We start from the raw sequence: 27,110 nt of genomic DNA, 5'->3' as shown, positions 1-27,110 counted from the left end.
ATACAGCAATTGAAATTCCCCTACAAGAAGAGGTAGATCAATCACCACAGAAAGAAAGAAAGAGGCCCAAGTCTCAGGAGAGCTGATGTAAGACTATATCAAAAGAGGGCTATAGTACATGGAAGGAAAAGATGGATATGTCTGAACAGGGCACCTTCTCATAATTAAACATGATCCAGAAATCAGGCATTTCTCTGTGTATGTTCTACAAGGAATTAACTTGGGAAGTCTACTGGGAACCTCTTTACCATACAAGAGGATTAGATGTCTGTGAAAGGTCCACATGCCTGCCTGTCATTTTCTGCTCAAGGTACTGCTGGAGGAATCTCCTTTTAATGTGGGAGCACTCACCTACATTTTGCTGAAAATGCAGGCCTAGTTTAGTATTCTGCCTCCTGTGATTCAACTCCACCTCTTTATTGCCCAATCGAGAAGCATAGCTATCAGGCTTTCTGCTTTTCAGAGGCGTGTCTGTGTAAAAGGGTGTTTTTCGCTCCTTATGTTGGCTTTATGCAGAGGAGACTACAGGATTCATTTCACCAGAAAAAGAGAGTGAAAACATTTATGACCTTCTCTCCTAATGGCAGTCACCCTGGATAGTTAATGCTAAGTGTTGTACAGCAGCTGGGGAACAAACACAGGTTTTCTGGGTAAGCTTATTCTCTCTCTCTCTTTTTTTTTCTTTTTTCTTTTTCTTTTTTTGCTTTTTTTTTCTCTTTTTTTTTTTCCCACATGAAATAATCACTGGATAAAACTGTGAAAGTTAAAGCATAAGAGCTTATGAAGTACATTACCATGCGTGATTTCATCTAATGACTCATTCAAGCAGAGTAGCAATTTGTAAAATGCAATGTTTAATCTGTTGGTTACTAGAAAGAATTCAGTTAGATTCTAGACAATATTAATGAATTAATGCTCTTTTAAATTCTTACTTAATGTTCACTCTTCAGGCAGTGGCACTTAGCTCTGAGTGGGTGTTTTAGGTGGGGCTGAATTTCAACCTTACTTTGGATTGTGGTATTGAATATTTATTCACCTGTTTCACTGGGCCCACTTGGAGAATAAGGTCTTAGTGGAGGGCAACAAAACCAGACTCTACTGAAGTTCACCTAGTGGCTGAGAATAAGGATTCTACTGAAAAACACCCATGTCTTGTAACACAAATTTATAAGGATTCTTCTGAAAAACACCCACCTCTTGTAACACAAATTTAATCTTAGTTGTCCTTCCAATTTAATAATCTATTTTTCACCATTTCTGATGATCAGTCTATAATAAATTAATGGTGGAAAACAATCAGAAGATAGCCTTTCAAACACCGAATGCTTATGTGAAATATTCTGTAACATTTACCCTTATCTGCTTATTAATAAGAAGAAAAATGGTGTAATCTTAGAGCCTCAGTTTCTTATGAAGATGTTACATTCTGGTGGTAATGATGCATCATGGTACTTGCTGCTGGAAGTTACGAATTCAAATGATGCAGGCATTTTCTGATCAACTGGACTATGTCTGTGATTTATTGTTATTGTGATGTACTGATGTTTGAAATCTCTTATTAATGTATTCAATGTAAAATGAAAGGCTGAGCAATGATGGCAGTCCAGCAACCAGAGACTGAAAATCAGAGGAATTCTGAAGCAGAGAGGAAAGGCTGTCGACAAGATATCTAAAATCCTAAACTTTTAGGGCTAGATGCTGCAAAGTCTCCTGTCTATGCAACCAGACCTAGATTTCCTCTTCATGTTTTTAAGGAAAGTGTTGTAGTAAGAGGTGACAGTTGATCTAAATACTTTTTACTCATACTTTCTCATTCTGCTTCACTCCCAGACCCAGAAAGAGGTGTTACACACAGTGTGTACACAGTGTGCATAAAGCAACAGGAACACCGCCACAGGTCTTCACTGAAGTATTAGTGTTGTTGTGTGGAGCAAAGATGGATCTCAGTAGGGTTCACTACCGAAATAAGGTAAAAGCATTTGTTCTTTGCCATATAGCTTATTACAGTCTATTTTTTGCTCATTTTTGCAGGGTATTTTTGCTTGTATTGTATTTAATTATTTTGAAACTATGTGTTTTTATATGTTTGCTGTTATCCAAAACTACAATATAAGGGAAACAAAGCGACAGACCATTAAAACAATAAATAACATCTAACAAATCTCAGAGAGAACAGACATTGCTTTTACAAGAATGAAAGGGGAGATATAGACATTGAACAGAAAATAGAAGAAAGATTTTTATGATGGAGTTTAAAACAAGGATCAAGAAAGTGATGGTGGGAGCAAAGAAGTCAAAAAAGTTGAACCTGAAAGTGAAAGCAATATTTAGGAACAACAACAGATAAGAAAATATGCCAAGGTCATTTGACAAGAATGAACCAAGAAAGACAAGAAGACAGGAAGCGTTTGTTTGAGCACAGCGATTTCTATGATGTTGAAGCCTTAAAAACAATAACAGTAACAGAAATGAAGCCAATAAAATGAGGAAAATAAAAACAAGATGCATGAAACAAAAGATACAACAACACTTAGTCCAGTCATGGCTGATATAAAGTAGAGGAAGAAAGACGTTGAAAAGGCCATTGAATGAGCTGGCCTTCAAATGAGTGGAATATCACTCTGGCTGGCTTTTGTACTTTGCTGTCTTGAAATAAATATTTTGCACTGCAATGTTTTGGATAGGGCAACGCCAGGAATTATCACTGGAAGAAAGTGTTGAAGGAAGAAAGTTGTCTCCAAAGATGGAAATACACAAAGTTTCATTGTAGTGGCCTCTGGCAAACTACAACTAGAGTAAGCAAGTAAAAATAGAAGAGCAGATAAAGAAAGTAAACAGATGAAATAGAAGAATAAAGCAAATAAATGCAATAATTAGAAAAGCACAGATGCTATTTCAGAAACATACATGTGCATAGTTGTTTTGTCTCCACTGAAATAGTAGACAAAGCAAGAGATTTTGAAATGTATTTATATGAGAAGAGGTACAGCTTTTTTGAAAAAGCTGCCTGGCAGTACATCTGACTTGCAGATAGTTTAGAAATGATGATAATAAACTGTGAATGTGTTTCTGGCCAATCTTGATCTCTGGTAAGGATGTATGGCTAGTGTTTTTGTTTGAAAGTTTGTCTGGTTAAATCCTTATAAAGAAATAATATTCTGTACGTGAGTACAGAACACAGGAAATCCTGAAATACTGAAAAGAAAACACACTGCTGTTTATCAGTTGTTCCAGCAAAACAGATTACACAAATATTTAATGTAACATTGTATGCTACTCTCAGTACAAGCAAGGTGCTACACAGAACTCTATGTACTTCCTGTATGTGCTGAAGAGAACTAATAAACAGATTTCCAAAACCACATGAACGAACTCCTATAGTTTTGGAACTTACGATCAAAGTATAAGCACATAATTTCCAGACTATTCCTTATACTGTGATGCAAAGAATAAGCTTTTCCCTTTTCTTTGAGAGCACAGTTTATGCCAAACCCCCAAGTAACTTCGGTCAATGGCCTTTGAATACTCTCTAGTGTAGTGCCTAACATGATGCTGATTTTACATTTGTTGGAATAATAACACAAAGAAATTATAAGAGGCTTTCTAAGTGAAATGATAGCTCCAGCCATCTGGAAATAGTTATAAGGTTTATATATGCACTTCTGATTTTACTAGAGTGTCCCTATCAAGCATTCAGTGCAAAACTCAAGAGTACAAGTATAATCTGTGTATGTTTGCTTCTCTGTAAGTGTGACACAAACAAGAACTTTTACATGCCTCTTTTTTTTTTTTTCAAAATGGAAAAAATCTTGAGTGCTTTTGCAGTCAATGGTAGCAGACTAAGTAGTCTGTCTGTGCTACCAACCAGCACATCTCTTTAGTACTTCACATGAAAAGTATCACCCAATCTGTGGGTGCTGGCTGATATCCTGCAGCATCACTCAGTAGCCAACGCTTCTACCTGACCATTCCCATTCCCTCACTCTTTGTAGTGAAGACTTTACCTTCAGACATTGACATCCCATTGGGACTAAAACCTCATAATTTCTATGGGCCTTAATTTTTTTATTTTTATTTTTATTTTTTCCTGAGCACTACTGTTCTCCTCTCCTCCAGAACTTTTGGTGAGATGCTTGCTTGCTTCTGAAGAGCTCATGGTCCAGTGTAGTCAGGGCAGTCCTGTAGGAAGTGGGACAAAAGTCTGAGAGGGCCTGATTCAGAGCCTTAGACTTCAGTATCACCCATCCCACATGAGAGTAGGAAATTCCAAGTAACTCACTTCCTGGCTAGACTATCCTTCTTACTCTCTGAGTAATGATGAGTTTTATCCTAATATATTGAACAAGGCAATCCGTAGCTGAGAAATTTTCTGAAGACAGAAAAATCATTTTGCAGTTCTGTTTATGGCATCTGGACTTATTGATGCTCAGCTTAGTGGCAAACTTTTTCTGATGTTTTTCCTGCTGGCCAGTTCTCCATTGACGATACTTCTGGAGCGCTGAACTTGTGACTGTATCTGCTTGTCTTCAGCTGAATTTCTGGTTGAATTAACTGTACCTATTTTAAGCCAGAATTAACTTGTAAGGGATGGGTAGCTGCTGACAACTAAGTCACTCAGACATGCAATCCTGGACTCCCATCCTCAACACAATTGTTTGCTGCCCTCTGAGTATCTCCCTGAAAGTTAAAAGTGGATTGAATCTGCCAGGCTTCACTGTACAGTATTGGATCTGAATTTCCTGTATCCATTTCCATTTGAATCAGCAATCCTAACAATGAGGTTACCCAAAGCTCCCGAGGGGAACATGCCAGGGTGAGATACAAAGGTTCATTGAGAAGAAGTTATCAATTAGCAGATTCCCATTTGCTATTCAAGCTGCACTAGAAAGTAATTAAATTTAAGCAGTCCTTCATTCAAAGCTGCAGGGGCAAGTAAATAAACTCAACAGAAGCCACAGCTATTAAATGAAGACATATGGCCCAGGCAGTCAATGGCCGTAAAAGACTCCTGAGAAAAGAAACTCTTTCAGCTTATGGTTGAGGAGGAAACATAACAGTGGACTCTGACCAGAAAAAACTTTCTCTAGATTTTGGAAGCACTTGCTGACAGCATTGTAAAGTTGAGTTTTGTTCTTAACAAAGGTCTGGGGTTATAAAAAACACTATGTAACATCTGCAAGTTGACAGCACTTATTCTCTGTGTACAGGATGACTTTTCCTATGAGTTACAAGTAAACCATTAGTTTACAATGTCAACGAATTAAATGGAACTCTCCAAAACACGTTAACTGTTATGGTGTGGGTATGCATAGTATGCATAGCCATGCAAAATAAATTCTCTTTGCTAATGCCAGTGGAAGGCAGGGAAAGAAATGTCTTTAACAGAACATTTTCATTTCATTTGAGTCAAAGGTATCCAAAGTGCTTTTGTTGAAATTACCTTGGCATTACATGATATTCCAAAGGGACAAGATAAAATTTCACTAGTGCCAGGAGTACCTCTGTGGTTTATGAGTAGCTGGGATAACACTGCAGGAAACTTATGCAGCTTTTCATGTTGCATATACAAATTTGACAATGTGGGGTCATGTATATTAGGTTCTCTTGAGCATAGCTATATGAACAAAGTCATACTGTGTTCTTTATTCTACTTTTTCTCTGTTATCGAACTTTTAAAATTACGTTGAAAACATTTGTTTTAGGACCTTTTCATGTGGAATATTTATGGGAAAATTGCCTTTTCTTTATCATCTCCAGATTTATGTCCTCTTTCCTCTATCTAAATTTTTGAATGTGGACTCCTGTCCTTCTACAGTACATATCTCCATAAAACTGGTTTCAGGGATATTTTCAACCTACATCCGTTTTCTACAAAAATAACAACATTTGTTGTTTTTAGCTCTGTCTCAAGGTTGGATCCTACTTATGTTTGTGATCAAAATAGGAAGCAAACAATTTATCATGCTCCTTATTCTTGTACACTCTTGACTGAATTTTTAAGGCTCTTTATGCTCTCTCTGTTTTGCTTTGACTCTGTGATTTGTGATTTGGTAATCTAGTCCACTGAGCACCGAGCTTTCTCTCCAACATGTTGAGACTGATCTGTCTCTATCTTATAGGTTGACACCATTTTCCTTTTTTTTTTCCCTAAGCCTCAGTCAAGATCTTCTAATTGTCTTTTCTGTATGACTCCTCAGAAATCCCCCAGAAAATAAGCTTGCTTTTCCTTGTCTTAACTAGGCTGTTAAACAAGTATAATGGCACTGTCTTGATAATGTTAAAACAAAAAGTCCTCTTTGTTCGTCTTTTTCTCTCACACTTCAGTTAATTTTCCTACTTAAACAGCTCCTGAATTTCTGAGCCTCTCCTCACTACCTTCTCCCCAGTGGTTCTATTTCTTACGATTAGGCAGGGATTTTTTGTGGAAATCCTCATGTTTCAGCATGTAATAAAAATAAGTATTCATCAAAGTAGTAGGTTTAAAATACAATAGCGATAAAAATTATTTAAAAGGGGTAAGAATGTAGACTTATCTCCTAGTTAGTCTAATTAATGCTGGTACTGTTGATAGTACCTCTGGGAACAGATTTCCTGGCAAAAAGAAAGATACTGTGTGAGGTTCCTGGCCTATCCTTGTAACTTGATGGCATATTACTTGGAGTTCGACCTCCATTCCTCTACGTATATTTGGGCTGAAACCTCTAGATGGTTCAACCTGTAGCTTTCCAGAGCCCATCTGTAGATCAGCCCTCAGTACTATGTCCAGCTGCCACATAGTATCATCACAAAAGACAAAGTCAGGGAATCCATGAAGCTAAAGCAACATGAAAAACAAAGAAAATCCTACTTCACTCTCTCCTAGAGCAGAGTCAGTTACCAGAAAATACCGGTATCTTTTGGCTCAATCCTGCTGCCATCATCAAGGTCCATAGGAAAATAGAATGAAAAAACCTCAAAGCACACAATGTTTAGCCTGACCTTTCAAAACAACACTTTTAGAAAGATGGTAACAGTTACAGTCTTAGCACGACAGCTATAATTGTGCACATGCCTCCACATTAAACAGAAATCAGAGGAACCATTAAAACTCAGGTATAAATGTCAACCTTCTGGTGGACGTTTATATCTTTTTTTTGGGGGGGGAGTGGCGGAGGGCAGGGGGGATTCAAACAATTGTTTCTTTTTTCTGAAATCCTCCAGATCTGTAATGCCTTAAAACGTTTAATATATTTGACATGATGTATTATTCTGTGTCACTCTGTTACACAGGATGCTTCCTTACATTGTATGACACAGTGTCACAGGGGGAAAGATATCAAGAGGAAGTATCAAAAAGGCAATATGCTTTTGATTTCACCAGGGTAGCCAGAATATGATGCAAGGAAAGGTGCATTGTATGTGTGATAGCATGTACAGTAAGGTCTTTACAGTAGACAGGGAAAGGAACAATTTTGGGGTGGTTGTTCTACAGATCAGAATCTTTAAAATGATCATTCTCCGTGGTCAGGACCCAGATATTTAGGACCGCTCAATGTGGAATCATAGAACAGTTTGGGTTGGAAGGGATGTTAAAGATCTAGATCCATCCCCCCCGACATGGGCAGGAACACCTTCCACTAGACTGGGTTGCTCAAAGCTCCATCCAACCTGTCCTTAAACACTTCCAGGGATGGGGTACCCACAACTTTTCTGGGTAACCTGTTCCACTGCTTCACCACCCTTAGAGTAAGGATTTTCTTCCTAAAATCTAATCTAAATCTACCCTTTTTCAGGTTAAAGTCATTACTCCTTGTCCTACCACTTCAATCCCTTATACAGAGTTCCTTCCCAGCTTTCTTATAGGCTGTTAAAAATCGCCAAACCAGGATGAAGAGATGGATGAGGTGTTCTATAAGCAGCTGGCAGAAGTCGCTCAATCGCCCGTGCTTGTCCTCATGGGGGACTTCAACTTCCCAGAAATATGCTGGAAAAAAGATACAGCCCTGAGGAAGAAGTCTAGGAGGTTCCTGGAGTGTGGAAGACAGCTTCCTGACTCAGCTGGTCAGTGAGCCTACCAGAGGGAGTGCCCTGCTAGACCTGCTGTTCACACAGAGAAGGGCTGTGTTGAGTAGGGCTTTCCCAGAAAAGGGGGGTGTCGATCTGCCGGAGGGTAGGAAGGCCCCGCAGAGGGACCTGGTCGATGGGCAGAGGCCAGTGGGATGAGGTTCAACAAGGCCAAGTGCCGGGTCCTGCACTTTGGCCACAACAACCCCATGCAGCCCTACAGGCTTGGGGCAGAGTGGCTGGAAAGCTGTGCAGAGGAAAAGGATCTGAGGGTGCTGATTGATGCTCGCCTGAACATGAGCCAGCAGTGTGCCCAGGTGGCCAAGAAGGCCAACGGCATCCTGGCTTGTACCAGGAATAGTGCAGCCAGCAGGAGCAGGGAGGTGATCGTCCCCCTGTGCTCTGCTCTGGTGAGGCTGCACCTTGAGCACTGCGTTCAGCTTTGGGCCCCTCACTACAAGAAGGACATCGAGGCCCTGGAGCGTGCCCAGAGAAGGGCTACGAAGCTGGTGAAGGGTCTGGAGCACAAGTCCTGTGAGGAGCAGCTGAGGGAGCTGGGGGTGTTTAGTCTGGAGAAGAGGAGGCTCAGGGGAGACCTCATTGCTCTCTACAAGTACCTGAAAGGAAGGTGTGGGGATCTGGGGTTTGGTCTCTTCTCACAGATAACTAACGATAGGACTAGAGGGAATGGCCTCAAGTTGCACCAGGGGAGGTTCAGGCTGGAAATGAGGAGACATTTCTTCTCACAAGGAGTGGTTAGGCATTGGAACAGCCTGCCCAGGGAGGTGGTGGAGTCACTGTCCCTGGGGGTGTTTAAGGAAAGGTTGGACGTGATACTTAAGGACATGGTTTAGTGGGTGACATTGGTAGTGGGGTGATGGTTGGACCAGATGATTTTGGAGGTCTTTTCCAACCCTAATCATAATATGATTCTATGATTCCTTTCTTTAGTAAGTATAACTAAATCTCTTTCTTTGCCTCATACAGTACATTTCACAACTTCAACTGAAGCTTTCTAGAATGATGGTGACCTAGAAAATGATTTGTTGAATAGTACAAACCCATCAGTTTTAACTATGGTGCATTTGGACTTCTCTATGACACCTTTTTTTTTTTTTCCCAGATGAAATGTTTTTACAGTTGGAAGGAGCAGTGCATGCCTGGGATTTCTGGCATTGACCTTTCAGCTTGGCAGACCTTTGGTTTGACTCTGAACATGCAGAAGTGCCAGTCAAATGTTAACTGCAGACCTGCTATTCTTACTCAATATATCTGAACTCTTGAGAATTCCTGTGAAGGTACTGCCCACACACAGAAAATCAGACATTTCACACAGGGTTAGATGGAAGCATAAAGCACGTGCACATATTTCTAGCTAGGAAATGCTAGGAGAAAATGTGTGGCTGCTTCACCATACTCTAGGGCCACCATCTTTTTGCAGTGTAAATACAGGAGTTTTGTTATCTTTGCCAATGCACAAAAACAACCCAGTCAAACTACTGAAGGTGAGGGGTTTTTAATTGGTTGTGCCTCTTATCAGGTAGTATGATTAGTATTATTTTGGTTTTCAGTTTCCCAAATGTCCTTTATTCATCACTGAAGGTAGTGGGACACCTCCTATCAATTAACTACTGCAGGAGTGCATGGCTCTGTCCTTCACCTCCAGCTCCAGGGTATTTTAGTTACCATCCTGAAAACTGCCTATTACAACTGCAGAATAGCTCCTTGTCTGAGTCTCCACCTTTTAAACCCGTCAAATTATTTCTTTTAGTGAGCCCAGCTACCCTCCTGGGTCTTTCAAAGACCTAGTGCTTTTTGAACTCAGGCTTTCCCAAGATCTGATTTTTTCCATATGTGAATGTCTCTACTGCCAAATAAGGCCAATTCTACAACCATGACTCTGCATGATCTGGCCTTCCCCCAGCATCCTTGTTCCCAGCGTTTATTTGCAGAAATATCTGTGCAAGAACATGCTTGCAGATGTCAGAAACGCTATGCAGAGTGTACTGTTACTATCTGTATATTTAAAAAGAGCCCTAAATCCCTTAAACAGACTTATTCACTTATTTTGCCCTTAAAGTTTCTATTTTCTCTATGTGAATAGCACATATTTGATACATGCAATTTTGTTACCTTTTCTTACTGGTATAATAAAGTTGTATTGAGCTTTGTAAAAAAAAATAAATATATATATATATATGTGAAATTTAATGAATGTTAATTCTGTTTTAGAGTAAACCTGTTACAATTTTAATCCTATTTTATCAAGTTGACTCTTAAAACTTGTCTATAAAAAGTCATTCTGGTTTCAAATTAGGCATGCAAAATTCTTAGGCAAAATAAAAACAATTAAAAGGCAGAAGAAATAGGCTGGTTTTGAATGATACATGTTAGGTCAGAACAAACATGCCAGTTTCAGACATCACTGTAAAAAAAAAAACAAAACAAAACTATAACTTGACAAGGGAGTGGTTAATCATATTTCTTATTAGGCTTTTCAGTCAGCTTTCCAAATGAATTTGATAATGACATTGAAAAAGTTATACTGAGAGGGCACAGCAGTGTGACACAGATCGTTTTGTAGGTCTGTTGTCACCAAAATGCATAGCTACTTCACATTGCAGGTGCAAATGCTGTTTGCAGAACTGTATCCATCTGTTAAATGAAAACATCTCTGAATGAAATGGATCCCAATGTAAATTGTTTTTATATGGGTATTTAAAAACCCATATAAATAAATGCTTGTATGCTCTTGTAATGTACCACTATCTAGGAAAAAAAAAATCATCATTCTGTAAAGCTTTTTTTTCATGTGCTTAATAAAACGTCTCCCAGGTGAGACATTTTAAGATGGATTTTGAATTACTACAGTATATTATAGAATGGAGAGATGTGCAGAAGACATACTTTAGATAACCTCTGCAGACCAAGACTAGGCTGTGCTTTAAATCAACATGGATAGTCAAGTGACAATTGTGTAATCTGCCTTTCGACAAACTTAAAACCAAGATAGGCATCATATACATAGATTCAGATCTCGGCCCTAAAATCGTTGACCAGCTCCCACAAAAGATTCCCAAATAATCAAATTCAACACCTTAATTAATCCAAATATAAGCCCTCTATTCTGAATACACCAATACAACTACATCATTCCAAGAAGATAGTACCGAAAAATTGTAGAAACTAAAGCACAGATGTGAATTGGGTAAAGAAAAATGATTATTAAAATCCAGGTAAAGTTTATGATAATAATTCCAAAATAATCCTAAATATCTCTCTTTGAATTTTGCAGAAATGTCCTCATTTACTTTCAGTATGATCGGGACAATTTTCCATTTAAAGCTAACTTTACAATAAAAATGAAAGAAAATGACTAATAAAGTTAAAATAAGTTTCAATTATCATGAACAAAGTCTGTAGCTACACTGTGAAAGAACAATTTAATATTTCTTCAAAAAATAAAATTGTCTGTTAAGAGGAAATACCTAAGGGCTTGCTTCTGACAGGTGCTGAGTGCCTCACAGAAGAAGCTCAGAAGCTGTCAGTATCCTACTCAAAATGTAGGATTTTCACAGAAGAGCAGAATAACTGTGAAAGCACATTTCTAACCTCAAATAAACACTAGTTTACCAACTTCACTGTCTAAACTAAACAAAACCAAAAACTATTACTTATGCTTAAAAGACTTTTTCCTTTCTCTCTTTTTTTTTTTTTTTTAAATTTAAATTTTGAATTTATGGACAGGAATGTGCTTAATGTTAAGGAAAAATTAAGTTTGTTTGCTTTTTATTTTCAGTTTCTCGTCACTGAAACTGGAGAAACTGAAAAATTCTCATTAAATGCTAATTCATCTGCATCTTGACCCAAACTCAGGATATGAATGAGATGTAATGTGAACATTTCTTTTGCCATCAGTCTGTTTCAGAGTAAGCCTCTGGCTAACTGAGTAGGATCTCTCTCCAAACTTCTCCAGACCTGTTGCAATCTGAGCTACAATCAAATGCTAACCTTAAGAACTCCCAACTTTTGCCATAGCCTTGGTTAAAAGGTTATTAAAATGCTAGTGAATACTGCTGAAAGACGACAACTTCAGCCATGAAAATCAAATTATCATCATTACTCTTTACTTTACACTTATGAAAATCAATGAATTAATCATGTCTTCAATTTTTTGCTTTAAGACTTTCAGTTCATTTGAGCTACAACTTTACTATGACCAAAGTATAATTATTTTCAGATTGCCTTTGCAATCATTTTTACATGTTACCAAGTAAAGTCTCAAATCCAAAATATTTTTGTGTGTACACGTATGTTTGTTTGTTGCACTACTTTTTGTAAATTGTAGAAAATAAACCTCAGATTGCTTTGATAGATTATATCAAAAAAATTATGCAGGGGGAAGTATTCAAGCAGATCTTTTTCTCCCTCAGATTAGATATGAATTTCTTAGAAAATCTTGATTTTCTATGCATGAGACAAGGTAAAGAAGAAAATTAACACAGCTTAACACGTTCTGTTTAAATTTCAGTCCTTAATTTTATGCAGATTACCATGTAAACACAGCTAAGTATAATAAGACAGAGTATTGCTGAAGACTACTAATGTTTTTGTGTACATGAGAAAATTAATTGGCACTAGAATAACTGTGGGGGAGCTATACCCTGACAACTCCCCGCATATATGATTCTGAAATAAAAGTGATTTTATTCTGGAGTGATTATTCCCCTTTGGAAGAAGAGTAACTATTCTGGAATAAAATCACTTTTATTCTGGAACTGAATGTCCACACTAGGGAGTTATTCCAGAATAGTTAAATTGCACCAAAACAGCTATAATGGAAGTTATTATGGAATAGCTCTACCGGTTAATTTCCCCCGTGTAGTATAGGCCAAAGGTTGAATTGCACCAGAATGTATTATACATAATTATGTGATCGATTGCTGTAGAGTAAGAGGGGTTTTAAAAGAGAATAACTCCCATTTAAGGCCATTTCTCCTACTCCTCCTCCCCCAAAATGTAAAATCCCAGATAATTAAGTATTGCAGTTTAGAAGGCTTTGAGAAAAAAAACAAAACCTGAATGGGTTCCAGATCAGGACATTAAATTACTGTCGCAAGTTCTACCCAAATTAGAAGGACCGTCTGCAATTGGCACTACCTTGTTTACTGTCTCATACATCTGTCATCCATATCATGTTGTCCTCCTCTACATTTGCAGTGACAGCTGTCATAGTATTCAGGAAACAAAAACATCTTGCATCTGTTCTTGGTAAACCATGGTTGTTTCAATAGGTTTTGCTGTATGTACTGTAAAGTGTGAAAAATCAGGAAACATCATTTGAATTTGCTTTTCTGAAGGAAGCCTTTCACTCTGTGCCTCATCTAGCTAATGAGGAAGAGAGGAGGAAAAGAGATGGATCTTATAGCATTTAAAAACAGGTACTTAGCAGTAATAAAATAAACTAGGGGCTGTAGATAAGACAGATCTCAGCACAGTAGGTTGAAAATATAGTGGGGATAAGCTTGAGGGATTTTGTCAAGCCTCTACCTAAGGCTTTTGTTGTCCTTTCAGTTGTAGGAGCTGGGTATCATGGTGAGGTCCAGGATCTGGACTTTATAAACTGATCTACACTATTAAGGCTGTGGAAAGCATTTTAAAACAAGAAGTATTCACTTGCACTCCAAGAGCTTACTCCAGTTTGAGGTGGTGTATACCAGCCCCAGCTCAAATGTGTGCCAGGTCCCCTGACTCCCCAGCTGTGTTAAATGAGCAGTACTGGGATGGGTATGGTCCCATGCTGCAGAGTTCTGGCATGGCTCTGGAAGCCACTGAGAGACACTGATTTCTGTTAGATACACTGAAAAACAGCAACTCAAAGAAAAGTTGGGTGAGGGGAGAGACTAGGAGCTTGGTGTATCTGTGCATTATCACCCTGGAGAAAAGGGTGTTGCAACAGGCTGTTCCTGGATCTGAGATCTAGGTGTTTTGGCTGGCAGTGCTGCGCAGAGGCTGGCTTACCCCCATCTGTCAAAATCTGCCCCAGTGAGTTCTACTCCCTGTCACTCCCCCTCTCTTTCCTGGAGCCACTGTAGGGTGCTGAGGACATGAACTTCTGTTTCTCATCCCCTTCCCCAGCTCATGCTCTGACACAGAATTTCTCCTTTTTGTGCGAGATAGATAGTCTAATCCTTGCTGGCTATTTGGCATTAAGCCTTTCTTTTGCTTGCTGGCAACCCCCTTGCAGTACGTTGATGTTTTCTTGAGAAGTAATATTTGCTGGCTGTTATTATTTTTAGTGAGAATGAGCACTATAAAGGAATGAAATCTCACTTGCAAGAGAGAGACACTTATAAATATGATGAATGTTTTATTCTGGAAGTCACATTCTCATCTGCTCCCAGGTGTTTTCCAAGTAATTGGATTAATCAGATTAATCCTGCAAGACCAAGAACCTGTGACTTTCATGATGGCTTCTTTAAAATTAAGTCAACAAGAGCAATTTAGTTATCAACAAGAGGATGTATAATCTTGTTGCTGGAATGACTACTACTTTTGCCCAAGTAAGGGACTGGGAAGGCCTTCAAAGCTACAGGAGAAAAAAAAAAATCAATGCAGTGGCACCCAGGTTGGGCTGGTCTGTTAATCCATGGTACTATTAAAAAAAAAGGAAGCTAGATGTGCCTTGTGGTCATCAGGAAACTTTTGAAAATTTAAGATCAAAGTCAAGTAAGATCTTCAGTAAGTACTGAATTGTGTTACCTGACATTGGAAGTAAAGTGGCCCAATTATTCCAAATGGGAGCTGCTGAGTGTTGAGCCCTTTGGAAATCTCACTCACCAAGTAGCCTGATAAGTGAACAAGTCTGATCCATAGCATATATTAAATTTCACTTCAGTTTTTGTCCTCTTTTTACTTGTCTCACTATGTGTACAAAATGTTGGGTGTTCATATTCCTTTCTGCATTCCTCCTCTCAGAAAGTCAGGTAAATTGCACATGGACTTTCCCAGCAGTGTTCTAACATAACATTTATCAAAAATGGATGATCTATGTTGCAACTTTAACTATTATTTCTCAGGTACTACTTCAGGGTGGATGTACCAGGGGGAACTATTGTGCAAAGCACCTGCTAGGAGGCTGGGATGGATGGACAAGTGAAAAGACTGTGTACAGAATATAGGTGTGAGAGAAAAAATATTTCTAACTAATGTATCCACTTCTAATTTATTATCTGACTTTTCCAGTAACCTGATCTAATGAATTTTTCAAAATATGTATAGACACTGAACAGGGCACAAAGATGGTATTTCATCATGAAAACATCGCTTCTTCAGTTTTAAGACTTCGATACAACTGTAATACTGAGTTTACAGTTTTAGTCTCACATTAAGACATTGGAAATTTAGTGTGATTACAGAGTCTTCAGCTTATTAAGTAAGTGTCCTTGCTGCATACGTCTACTACTTCTGGGTGGTCAGGCAGCAACAAAAGGTAAGAAGGCAAACCACAGCAGTCATACATTAACTGATCACCAGATTAAAAAGGAATAGAGTAACAGGCTATACGGATCATATGAAGTAAATGGCTTCCAGCACATGACCTTGCTAGCTAGCCTTCCCATTGCTAGAGAAAGGGAATTCCTGTAACTAATGCAGTGGCTCCTCAGTCTCCACTCCATTTTGTTTGTTTTCTCAGACCCTCTTTTCTAATGCATTTTTTCCTTTTAAATTACAATATTGTTAACACTGAATAAAAATTACCTTATGAAATATTTAAATATTTAACTTACTTTAATCAAACAGTAGATATATTGCCTCTTCTTAAATGTCCTTGTGACGAAGGAATTCAAGTGAGTCATTTCTGTTTCATCTTTAGCTTCTCTTCTGAGAAACTTCAAGTCTGGGACTGCTTGTCTCTTTTTTTTTTTTTTTGCCACAGCGTTATTCAGGTCTTTGTTTCATATAGTCTTACACCTCTAGTTTTACCTTCTCCTATCCACAGAAATCAAGAGGATGATCTGCCACCTTTCTGTACTGACACAGAAGGGGCAACAAAGAGTGAATGCTGTATGTGGTCTTCTGGTTTAAGCAAAACAGGGTCTACGTACACAGTATGGTGTTTCTGAAGCTACAGTCAGATCCAGAGAAATCACTCTTTCCGCACCATGGCTGATTACCTGGCACCTGCTATTAGGTTCCCTTCAACTGTGTGGTAGCACTGAAGTTAATTTGCCATTTTACACCAACCTAACATGCTGGTCCCAAATCCATGGTAACTTGGATTACCATCTTACTCCAAAAATGTACCATTGAGAAGTGACCCAACAGATTTCATAAAGTCAAAATATTCAAGACTGCAGGGTCTGCTATGGTTTTTCAGTATATCCTACAGCACAAAACAGACCATACTGTTTATACTTCTCCTTGGATTATGTCTTTTCAAGGACCAAGCAACTGCCAGAAAAGCAAAACAAAATGCTACATGCTAGGCATTCTTCTCCAACTGACTTGATTACCTCTTTACCCATAAGCCACAAGTCTGAGGACATTTGGTTTCTGCCCTTTACGAGCTTCTCAATTAACAAAAACAGATTTAAGAAGGACAGCACTCTTTTCAGGACAGATTTTGATGGATGCTAGAACATTAAATGTCAAACAGAAGAGAAATTTCTCATTGGGGTCATTTTCTATTATATTGTATTGCGCAGTGTGACTGCTTATCTCAGGTTGCAGAGGTTATTTGCTGCAGGGAAGGCTGAGAATGTCGTTAGTGCACTGTGCCCTGAGATAACCTGCAGCATATCATTAAACCATCTAATGGCTGTATGGCCCATTGACCTCCATCACTCATTTGCTAACAATGTTTGTTATTTACAGGCACTAGGGAAATTACTGTTGAGTTATTAGTCACCCTTCTCTTGCTGCTGCCACCACAATATTTGGTGATATCCAACAGGAAAAATTAAAAAGCCAGTTAATTGACTTTAATAACATGATCTGGTGTGCACACAAATTAATGTGGGTGTGTTTAACCAGTCCTCCCTGTCATCTGTTGCCCTCCCACCCCCAAATATTCTGGTAGATTGTTGTTGTCATTGAAATAACGTTTTCACTTAGCAATGTCTTTCCATCCAGCTTTGGAGTCCAATAGGTGTGCTTTTCTTTTAAAAGCATGTTATGCAACAATCTGGTATGAAAATGAATCCAGTTTTGGAAGAAGCTAAATGATATCTGTGCTGAATATATCACTTTAACCCAAGACTCTCTATTTCTGCTGGTGTGAGGTATTTGCTGCCACTCTTATTAAAACAGCATTGCCATTAATCCAGTTATTTTCAAAGGCACTTAAGGCTATTAGCCATTTAAACCTCATGGGAACTGAAAGGTATTTGGCTCTGATTTTTTTTTTAATTTTTTTTTGGTTTTGGTACAGAGGGGTAGAAGGTGAAGAGAGTGAAGACAGTATTTTATTTATTTTCGGTTAGTTTACTTATTTTTAGGTTATGTTATTTATTTTTCAGTTTATTTAAACTATTTTTAGTTAAAATGTAACAAACAAAATTCATGTTGTTTTCATTAAATAGAAATCTTTTCTTGTAGTTAAAGGCCTATTCAGCAGGCTAAATTCATCTGCTTGAACTTTTCGTCTGAATTGAACTTTTATTTGAGGTAAATCAAGGCTAAAGAAGAATGTGGAATACACATGAAGTAGTATTCCAGTCACGTGCTTGCTTGAAACCTCACAGAGAGGGGTATAGCTTTCACCGCCTTCAGTGAATTATGACAGAACAGAACAAGGCGTTGTGTACTGCTAGAATTAATTAGCATCACTGGCTCCATTCGAGGGTGACCAGATGTACACAGCCAAAGCAGGATGCCTATCACTGTCTGCCAGGATTTCAAAAGTGATAGGACAACAATGTGCAAATAAAGCCACATTATGTTGGTATTACAAAAAGCGCTTCGGCTTTTGGGTTTTCCCGTGCAAAAGAAGTGACAAAAGCAAGGGTGCTCCTATGGCTTCAGTGGTGTTTCTGCTTGAGAGAGTTTGATTCAATTACCAGAGCTACTGAAGTTTTCCTTTTTGAAGCAAGAGTAAGTATGCTGGGTTCATGAAAGTCCCACTCACTACCACTTCATCACTTCAATTTCCCATCTGTAAAGCAAAGTTAATAAATAATATTGTACAGGTAACAGTGTTCAATACACTGGATTGTATGTCTGGGATACAGGTCCAGCAACAGCAAATAATCTGTCCAGCCAAGGACATTCTGGGCATCAGCTCAAAGCAGTCTATAGAGCACCATAACTTAAGGAGGTTATTAATAATATTAAGAAACCAAGTAAAGTTTTACAAAGCTAAAGAAAGTTACAATCAAAAGGTATACTGTTGCAGACTAATAATATGAAAATGATCCTACTCTAGGATACACCAAGAGCTGGGAAAAGCTTAGCATGAAGATGCACAACTTAACACACCTTAATGATATATCATGCATCAGCTGACCTACAGGAGCTGACTATAGCAGCATCCTTTACCACCAGCAAATGCTATCCAGAATGCATTAATCTAAACCACAGTGCAATCGCTAAGCTGTAGTAACTTCACTTTATTTTGTTTCACACACCTTTAAACTTCTCACTAGGTCTCATTAAAGCCAGTGTGGATGGCTTCAAAACTCCTGATCCTCAAGGCAGGGAATTCAGTGGAGAGAATATCATTCAACTTCGTTACATTCCGGAGTTGGAATCATGGAATCATTCAGGTTGAAAAAGACCTTCAGGATTATCTGGTCCAACAATCACCCCACTACCAATGTCACCCACTAAACCATGATCCTAAGCAGTATGATGTAGAGAGCCATGCCACCACCCCTCCTTATATGCCTGTCCCTTCTGAAGAGCTTGTAGCCATCCATTGCAGCACTTGAGTCAGTGTGGTCCCACCACGTTTCAGTAATGGCAACTAGGTCACAGTTTGCCTGCTGCACAATGGCTTCCAGCTCCTCCTGTTTGTTGCCCATGCTGCGTGCATTGGTGTAGATGCACTTGAGCCTGCGGGAGCAGTCCCAGGGTTGAGGGTGAGGGCAATGGCGTGACTCATCTCTATCAAGTCTTATTTCCCCCCGTCCCTCTTCATACCTAGTTTAAAGCCCTCTCAATGAGCCCTGTCAGTTCCTGGACTGGAGTACATTTCCCTCCTTGGTACAGGTGGGACCCATCAGCAGCCATCAGGTCAGGTGCCAAGTAAACCTCCCCATGATCAAAAAAAAAATCCTGTGAAAACACCAGTCTCTCAGCCATGTATTGATCAGCTGGGCTTTCCACATCTGCTCAATTATCCCTCCCCACCACTGAAGGGATAGAGGAAAACACCACCTGCACATACACACACTGTCTAGTAACTGCCCCAGTCCCCTGAAGTCCCTTGTGGTAGCCTTCAGGCTTCTCTCAGTTGTTTCATTTCTGTCAGCCCAAATTATCACTAAGGGGTAACAATCAGACAGACAAACAAGGCCAGGATTTTTCCTGGTGTTGTCACTGACCTGGGCCCCAGGAAGGCGGCAGACTTTCCTACGGGTAGGGTCTGGATGGCATATGGGGCCCTCTGTTCCCCTCAGAAGGCAGTCGCCTATGACCATTACCCTTCTTTTCTTCTTGGTGGAGGAACTCTTGAGGTGTGGAGTCGACTTCCTTGCCCCAGACAGCCTCTTGGGTGGACTTTTCCCCACATCCTCACCACCCTGTCCCTTGAGCTCCATGGCCTCAAACCTACTGCATAAGGGCACCTGGGGAGGCGAGGCAGGTAGGGAGGGGGCTCACCTGCAATGCTGAGCCAGGACCTGCTTCCATTCTTCTTCATCTCCCAGGTCCAATCCCTCTGACTGACAATCAACAGGGCAGGGGGCCCACCACTATTTCAGGTGTGTGTCCCTGGTGCCTTTCTCTCAGGAACGGCAGGGAGTGACTCCACCAGGCCTAATTCCTGCTCACACTCCCTGATAAGGGACCCTAAAAAACACTAACATCACCAGTTTCTCCCAACAAAAAAAGTGCTCCCAACGGAAGCCTTTGGGTACATCTGAACTCCCTTTGGGAGTCTTTATGCAACCCCACACACAATAGGACTCTGCACTTTCTCTCTTTTCAAACTGGAACCGCCCTGCATGGCGCATGCTCACGGTGTACCTGGCAGGCCCCCACACACACCCTCTCTCTGCCTGACTGTGACCAATCCTGAAAGGCCCCATCCGCTGCAATGACTTAAAAGCACATATCCTTGCCCTATGTGTCCATTCACAACCCCAACCCAAACATAGCATTTGCCCCCTTGGGAATGCTGGGAGGCAGATTCCATCCTCAACAAGGAACACAAAGAACAGGCAGGACATTGTTTCAGGCAGAAGGCTCCTCTTCACCTGCAGAAACAAATCGTCATCAGGCACCAGCACACCAGCCAAACTTCTTCCATTGCAACACCCTCCTCAGAAGTAAAACAGTAGTCAACTGACCTGTTCTGCTACTTAAGTCAGATAGACCACCGGTAGACAACTCTCTGCCTCCCCCACCACACACAGTATTTGCCCCTTGACTTGATTCTCAGGGGTCAGAATCCATCCTCAGCGTGAACCCATGGAGGCCTACTAGGATGTTGACAGTTTTTTCTTCATCCCCTGAAAAGAGGAGTCACCCAGAGGTGGATCGATAGACTGCCAAACCAAAAACCACACTCATTTTTCAACTTCTCTCCACTCACCTTCCCGATCGAGGTTTAGTGCTTCCATTCGCCATGCCAAGCCAAGGTCACAGTGGTTAGATCAAGGAGAAAGAACAGTAAACGTGACAATCCACAAAACAGTCTATTCCCACTCCTCTTCTTTCCTCCCCTACTCCAACAGCCAAGCCCCAGACCCATGTCCCCCAACACAGTACCACCGCTTCACTCACCTAATGTCCCAAAGAGATGCATCATGCTCCCTGCTCCTCTTGCACTTTGAGGCTTCTCCAGTATTTCAGGAACCGGAACCATTGATGTCTGGCATGACACAGGACTGTGGCAGGAGATGCACACTGCTGTCGCAAGGTGCTTACCAAGCCTGCCCACCAGGCAAAACAGACTAACAAAAGCAACCGACCAACTCACGGCCCACAGTGCCATCCACTCACCCTCGTGCCTCGTTCAAGCTTCCAGCTTAGTCTGTGCCTATGACCTAGGCCACAAGAAACAAACAGAGACAGTCAGGACACACAAACAGTACAGCTCCTTGCACAGGACTCAAGCACAAAGACCAGAGCCAGAAAAAAAAAAAAAACAAAACTCAGGTCCAAAAATGCCAACAGACCATGAATGCACAGCAGCCCCATCAGGAGTAATCACGGACTTATCCTTTACAGCTAAAAAGGGTGACCCTGCTCAGTCTCTTGGTAATACTGCACCTATGTGGTCAAGCCCCTTGTGGTGCGTACTAAAACTCTTTGTGAATCCTCTGGAGTGTTACACAAATGGCTTGATATATCTAGAGATTAAAATATAACACAAAAACAGAAGCATACCCCACCATGTCCCAAAAACAAGTTGACCAGGAACTTCTGCTAAACATCCCTCTATTAAGTGAATTCCAAACACTTAAAATCTAGAAGGCTACAAGGTCTAAAGACTCTACAGCCAGCAAAACAGCAGGAAAAAACTCCAAAAATATAGCAAACTGCCCCTAACCCTGAAAAAGACTACACCTTATGTGCCTACTGCTGCTGTTTTCAGGTACATTCTGGCACAGGGAACTTGGAGGATATATTCTTTTCCCCTAAACCCTACTCCCTCACTTTACCACCTAGGTTGTAAATTTGATAATATCTGACATACAGATTAAGACAGAAGGTCACATTCACAGTAAGCCCTGTAATTCTGCAAAAATCAGAAGAGACCTAGAACCACAAAGCAAACACGCAAAGTAACATTGTCATCCTATCTGTAAACATGCTATAAGAATTACTCACCTGAAGAAGAGCTGCATGCAATAAAGGCACCTACTACTATATAGATTGCTTTACTCTAAAAGATCCTACTAGTTGTTACCTCAAAAAGATGTGCTTACCTCTCTCAACTTGGAAACGCATCAGTCCATAGGCTCTGATCCACCTAAAGAACCCTGCAACTGACTGAAGGAAAAACAACGCACTTACCCCAAAGAGCAGCTCAGGCAGAAAAAGCTCTCTGGTGGGATGCCTGTGGCTCATATACCATCAGGCCCCACCTGACACCCACCCCAATCACCTGGGAAAGGGGAGGGGTGAAGCACAAGAAGGGAGAAAGACAGCAGGAGGAGTAGCAGCTCTATGTGTTTATTTATTTATTTATTTATTATAATTATTTTATCTGGCTTAGCTCAACAGTGTGCAGAGTGCAGACAAGAGAACTGGTCTGTTTCTAGAAGCAACAATTCCTGTGCTTTTGCTTCAGCTTTGAATATGAACAATATGACCAAGCAAGTAACTGAAACTATTTCAGCTGAAATTAGCTCAAGCCTTTCTATACATAGGCAAAAATAATCTAGGAGCATAACAGATTACACGCCAAAAAAAATCAATTCAGCGTAGTAACATGACTCGCAGGAGAAATCAGGCACTTGAGTAGGCGATCTGAAAACCGAAAGGCTATGCTGATGGGTCAAAACACACTACAGGACACTGAAACCTGGCCTTCTGCTGCACCGACTTAAAAACTACTCCCACACTCACCAAGGCACAACCCCAACTCAAACACAGACACAGCATTTCAGCTCGACCTTGGCTTTGGTGACCGCTGGAAAGCAGGCTTCATCCTCAACGAGGCATGCTCAGGCTGCACGGGATGGCACTTCAGGCACCTCCTCACCTACGGAATATGACTGCCATAAGGAACTGCAATTCCAGACAACCTTTTTCCTCTACAACACCTCCTCAGGAACCGTGCAGCATTCAAGTGACCTGCCTTGCTCCTGTTCTAGACTATCACAGCCCACCTTGCCTGTGGCACCTGCTAAACAAAAGAGAAAGCAACCGCAGCAGCAAAAGCCACAGCACTCCAAGGACAGTTACTCTCCTCCGCTCCTTTACCTCAGCCGCTCACCTGACCCCAAGGCAGATGCTTCCGTTGGGAGCACTTTTTGATGGGAGAAATTGGCTTCCTGTGGTTCTCTGTTGCACTCTAGATCCTCTGCAGGTCTACCAGGGCTACCCAGTGCCCTCTAGCTCCCCTGGAAAGCCTCCCAGTGACACCCTGTGTCCTCTTGGATGCCCTAGAGGTCTCCCAGGGCACGCTAGAGTTCCCTACAAGCCTCCTCTTGCACCCTAGAGGCAAAATTAGGACTCTTCCAGGAATCTAATGGCCTCTGGAAGCCTCGCAGGGCTCTCTAGTGCACTCTTGGGCACACTGCAGGCCTCCTGTGGTCCTCTGCTGCACTCTAGATCCTCCGCAGGTCCATCAGGGCCACCCAGTACCCTCTAGCTGCCCCAGAAAGCCTGCCAGTGATGCCCATTGTCCTCTAAGATGCCCTAGAGGCCTCCCAGGGCACTCTAGGATGCCCTACGAGCCTGCTATTGAACACTAGAAGCAAAATAAGGACACTTCCTGGAATCTAGTGGCCTCTGGAGGCCTCGCAGGGCTCTCTAGTGCTCTCTCGGGCACACTGGAGTCCTCCTGTGGCTGAACAAGTATGGAGGAGTTCTGTAGTATGTCATAAGGTAAATAAGAAAATTATCTGCTTTCGTTCCCCAAACCTTGGTGCTGCTGGAATAAAGGTCAGTGTGAGAACTGGTCCTGAGCACATCCATGGGGGGAGCTGGAGGGCGGGGGGGGGGGGGGGGGTGGCCATGGGAACGGCCATTGCCCCGGTGCAACAGTGACAGAACCACGGCCCAGAATTGGGTCCCTGGGGGAGCATCGTGGGGACGATCCTGTCCGTCCCTGTCCAACCTCGTCCCCTCCCCAGCCATAATGACGTTGGTGGCGGGTGGCGAGCTTTACGATATTGTGGACATGGTGGGTAAGGGGACCTTCGGGGAGGTGGCCAGGAGCTGTCGGAGGAGCACGGGAGAGATGGTTGCCATTAAGATCTTGAGGAACAAAGGCAACCAAGGCCAGAGCGCCTGGAACGAGGTGAAGCTGCTGCGGGCGCTACAGGCAGTGGACACGGAGGCAGCACACATCGTCCGCTTCCTCGAGTCCTTCCAGGACAGTGCCTGCACCTACCTGGTCTTCGAACTGCTGGAACAAAGCCTCTTTGAATTCCAGAAGAAGAACAACTTCTCGTCGCTGCCCGTGCGGCACATCCGCACCATCATGGCGCAGGTGCTGGTGGCGTTGGCCAAGCTGAAGGAGCTCGCCATCATCCACGGTGACCTGAAGCCGGAGAACATCATGCTGGTGGACCACGCGCGTCACCCTTTCCACGTGAAGCTGGTGGACTTTGGCTCGGCCTGCATCTTCAGCGAGGTGTGCTTCATCAAGGAGCCCTACATCCAGACCCGCTTCTACCGGGCGCCCGAAATCCTGCTGGGGCTGCCCTTCTGCGAGAAGATGGACATGTGGTCCTTGGGCTGTGTGGTGGCCGAGCTCCACCTGGGCAGGCCGCTCTATCCAGGCAGAAATGAGGACGAGCAGGTCCGCTACATCTGCAAGACGCAGGGTTTGCCTCCAGGGAGGCTGCTGTGCACTGCCCGCAAAGCTCAGCGCTTCTTCCGGCGGGCGCCGGATCCGGCTGGAGCTTGGCAGCTGAAGCCAGAGGTGATGGTGGTTGGGGCAAAGGTGACGGTGGAGCGGAGGAGATACATCCTCTCCTCGCTGGAGCAGATGGTGGCAGTCAACGTGCAGCCGCTGCTTGGCGCCAGGCAGGAGGTGCTGGCCGAACGCTGCGACCTGCACGGGATGGTGGAGCTGGTGCAGAGGATGCTCACCTGGGACTCGCACGAGAGGATCGCGCCCAGCACCGCCCTCAAGCACCCGTTCATCTCCATGCGGCAGCTCGAGTCCAGCTTCCAGGCCACCCAGTACTACCAGCTGTGCCAGCAGGCCACCCAGGCGTCCCGCGAGGATGCTGCTGGTGCCGCTGCCACTCCGACTGTGGAAGAAGGCATCGCATTCCCACCAGAAGAGCATGGCTATTGCAGTGTGAAGAGAGCCACCACCCAGATGGACAACCTCAGCCTAGGCGAGGAGAGCCAGCACGGCGCCTGCCACCCCATCCCCTGCCACTATGGGAGCTGGCACCGGGCAGCGCAGCACCCACAGCGCCGCAAGAGGAACACAGTTTCGGGTAACCTGATTGTGTTGGGGCCACGGTCTCCTCCTGGTGGCGTGGCCAGGTGGCAGCTAGGAGCAGAACATGCACGGGGGAGCGTCCGCCTCGCCCCATGCCAAGGTACCACTGTGGGGCAGGGGGCTGGCACAGAGTCCAGGGTGCTTGGGGTCCCCCGGGGGTTTCAGGTGCCTGGGTGCTCCAGGTGCCTGGTGCTCCATGTCCCCTGGTGCTCCATATCCCCCACTGCTCCATGTCATGGGTGCTGCAGGTCCCTGACGCTCCCTGAATCCCATATCATGAGTGTTGCGGGTTCCTCAGGGCCCCAGGTTCTCCATGTCCCCATCAGGCCCACATCATGGGTACTGGGGTCCCTGCCATTCCATGTCCCCATCAGCCCCATGTCCCCATGTGCTCCCCACATCACGCATTTTGGGGTCCCTGCCATTGCATGTCCCCATATGCTCCCCATATCATGGGTTCTCCCTATCCCTGGGTCCCCAGCTCCACACAGAGACCCACAGCACGGGCTGTGACATGTCCCCCAGGCCCCCCCCAGCGTGCTGCTCACGCCCCGGTGCTTTTCTCACCTGCAGCGAGCCCTGATGAGACGGAACAGCCCTGACACCCCCATCCCATCACCGGCCCTGAGCACGGCTCATCGGACCAGGACTCGCAGGTCCTCCAGGCCCCCCACAACCTGCAGTGCCACTGAGCTGCCAGTGAGAGACAAGAGACCCTGCGCCCGCCTCTGAGCATCCCGGACCTTCCTATTCCTCACCTCCACACAACCCCTCTGCTCCGCTCATCACCGGGTGCTGCTGGGGGGAGTGGGTGTACCACCCTTGTGGGCACTGGCCATTGCAGTGCTCCCCAATAAAGCATTTGCTGTTGAATGAACATTTTGAGTCTCCTTGATGGGTGCAAGATGGATTTGGGACCGCAGGGTGTCCCAGGATCGCGGGGTGTCCGGGACCGATGCTTGCTTACACCACACAGGGTGGCACGAAGGATGCAGGTGCTACCCAGAGGTATGGCACTCACCTCTAATTTCAACAAAAAGTCTACAAAAAGTGCTCTGTACCCCCCAGAACACCCAAAGCATAGTGCTGGGATCGGCTGGGGTCTGCTCCTCCTCACCTCACAGCAGGAGCTGCACAGCCGCTCCCAGCACCCCGCATCGCCGATGTCCATGCCGTACGGAGAGCACCAGTCCCACTTGAACACCGGCCACAGCTGTCCCTGCACAGTGTGTCCCCCTTGGTGTGACACCCCCCCCCCCCCCAGTGTGTCCCCCCCCCATATGTCCCCCCCAGTTCTATCTCGAAATAATTGTTAGATTTGCACCCAGATGCCTAGAAAGGCTGAAAAGGCCTTGTCCCTGATTGCTATTTCCAGCAGCAACTCTGTCTGGATTCTCTAGATTTCTAAGGACAACAGATCGTACTCAGTCACAGGAAGGAATAGATTTTGAAGTTGAGCTTCCTAAATGTATTGGGTTTACGTGGCAAGGTTTTGGTAGCAAGGGGCCACAGGAGTGGCTTCTGTGAGAAGAATCCAGAAGCTGCCCCATGTTAGGTAAGGGCCCCACTGCTGACCAGAGCTGAGCTAATAAGTGATGTTGTTTTGTGCCTCTGTGAGAGCATATTTAAGACAGGGAAAAAAATGCTGCGCCACACAGCAGCTGGGAGAGTGAGAGGAGTGAGGAACAGCCTTGCAGGTGCCAAGATCAGTGAAGAAGGAGGGGGAGAGATGCTCCAGCTGCCAGAGCAGAAGTCCCCTGCGGCCTGT

The 27,110-nt window shown here is 43.1% G+C and overlaps 1 protein-coding gene and 1 long non-coding RNA gene across 5 annotated transcripts; one reads left to right on the top strand and one right to left on the bottom strand.

Moving 5' to 3' along the window:
- The first annotated feature begins 113 nt into the window (after positions 1–113).
- HIPK4 (homeodomain interacting protein kinase 4) lies at positions 114–26,593 on the top strand. Of its 3 annotated transcripts, none has more exons than XR_014584544.1 (3): positions 114–650; positions 1,831–1,969; positions 25,916–26,593. XR_014584544.1 is itself a non-coding variant. In XM_083836427.1 (2 exons), the coding sequence occupies exons 1-2, from the start codon at positions 24,020–24,022 to the stop codon at positions 25,942–25,944; spliced, it is 1,452 nt and encodes a 483-aa protein (XP_083692553.1). In that variant the 5' UTR covers positions 23,903–24,019; the 3' UTR covers positions 25,945–26,593. The 3 variants fall into 3 exon arrangements, 1 of the variants encoding a protein (XP_083692553.1); XR_014584545.1 differs by lacking the exon at positions 25,916–26,593 and adding an exon at positions 9,167–18,198 and having other exon boundaries at positions 115–650; XM_083836427.1 differs by lacking the exons at positions 114–650; positions 1,831–1,969 and adding an exon at positions 23,903–25,442.
- LOC310899695 lies at positions 18,206–23,817 on the bottom strand. Of its 2 annotated transcripts, none has more exons than XR_014584546.1 (3): positions 22,140–23,817; positions 21,211–21,247; positions 18,206–21,095 (listed from the first exon to the last, which is right to left on the bottom strand). It is a non-coding gene; the product is annotated as an uncharacterized lncRNA (long non-coding RNA). The 2 variants fall into 2 exon arrangements; XR_014584547.1 differs by having other exon boundaries at positions 22,228–22,248.
- Positions 26,594–27,110: the final 517 nt, after the last annotated feature.

The sequence above is a fragment of the Anser anser genome, assembly GCF_964211835.1.
Source record: "Anser anser genome assembly, chromosome: 4".
In the NCBI taxonomy this organism is placed as follows: domain Eukaryota; kingdom Metazoa; phylum Chordata; class Aves; order Anseriformes; family Anatidae; genus Anser; species Anser anser.
The sequence above is the reverse complement of the archived record's forward strand: the minus strand, read 5'-3'. Positions and strand labels throughout refer to the sequence as shown.

Bases quoted from the DNA above. Each gene is read 5' to 3' on its own strand.
- HIPK4 (XM_083836427.1), top strand. From the start codon at position 24,020: ATGACGTTGGTGGCGGGTGGCGAGCTTTACGATATTGTGGACATGGTG. The intron at 25,443-25,915 runs GTACCACTGTGG...TCTCACCTGCAG, and splicing joins CCGCCTCGCCCCATGCCAAG to CGAGCCCTGATGAGACGGAA.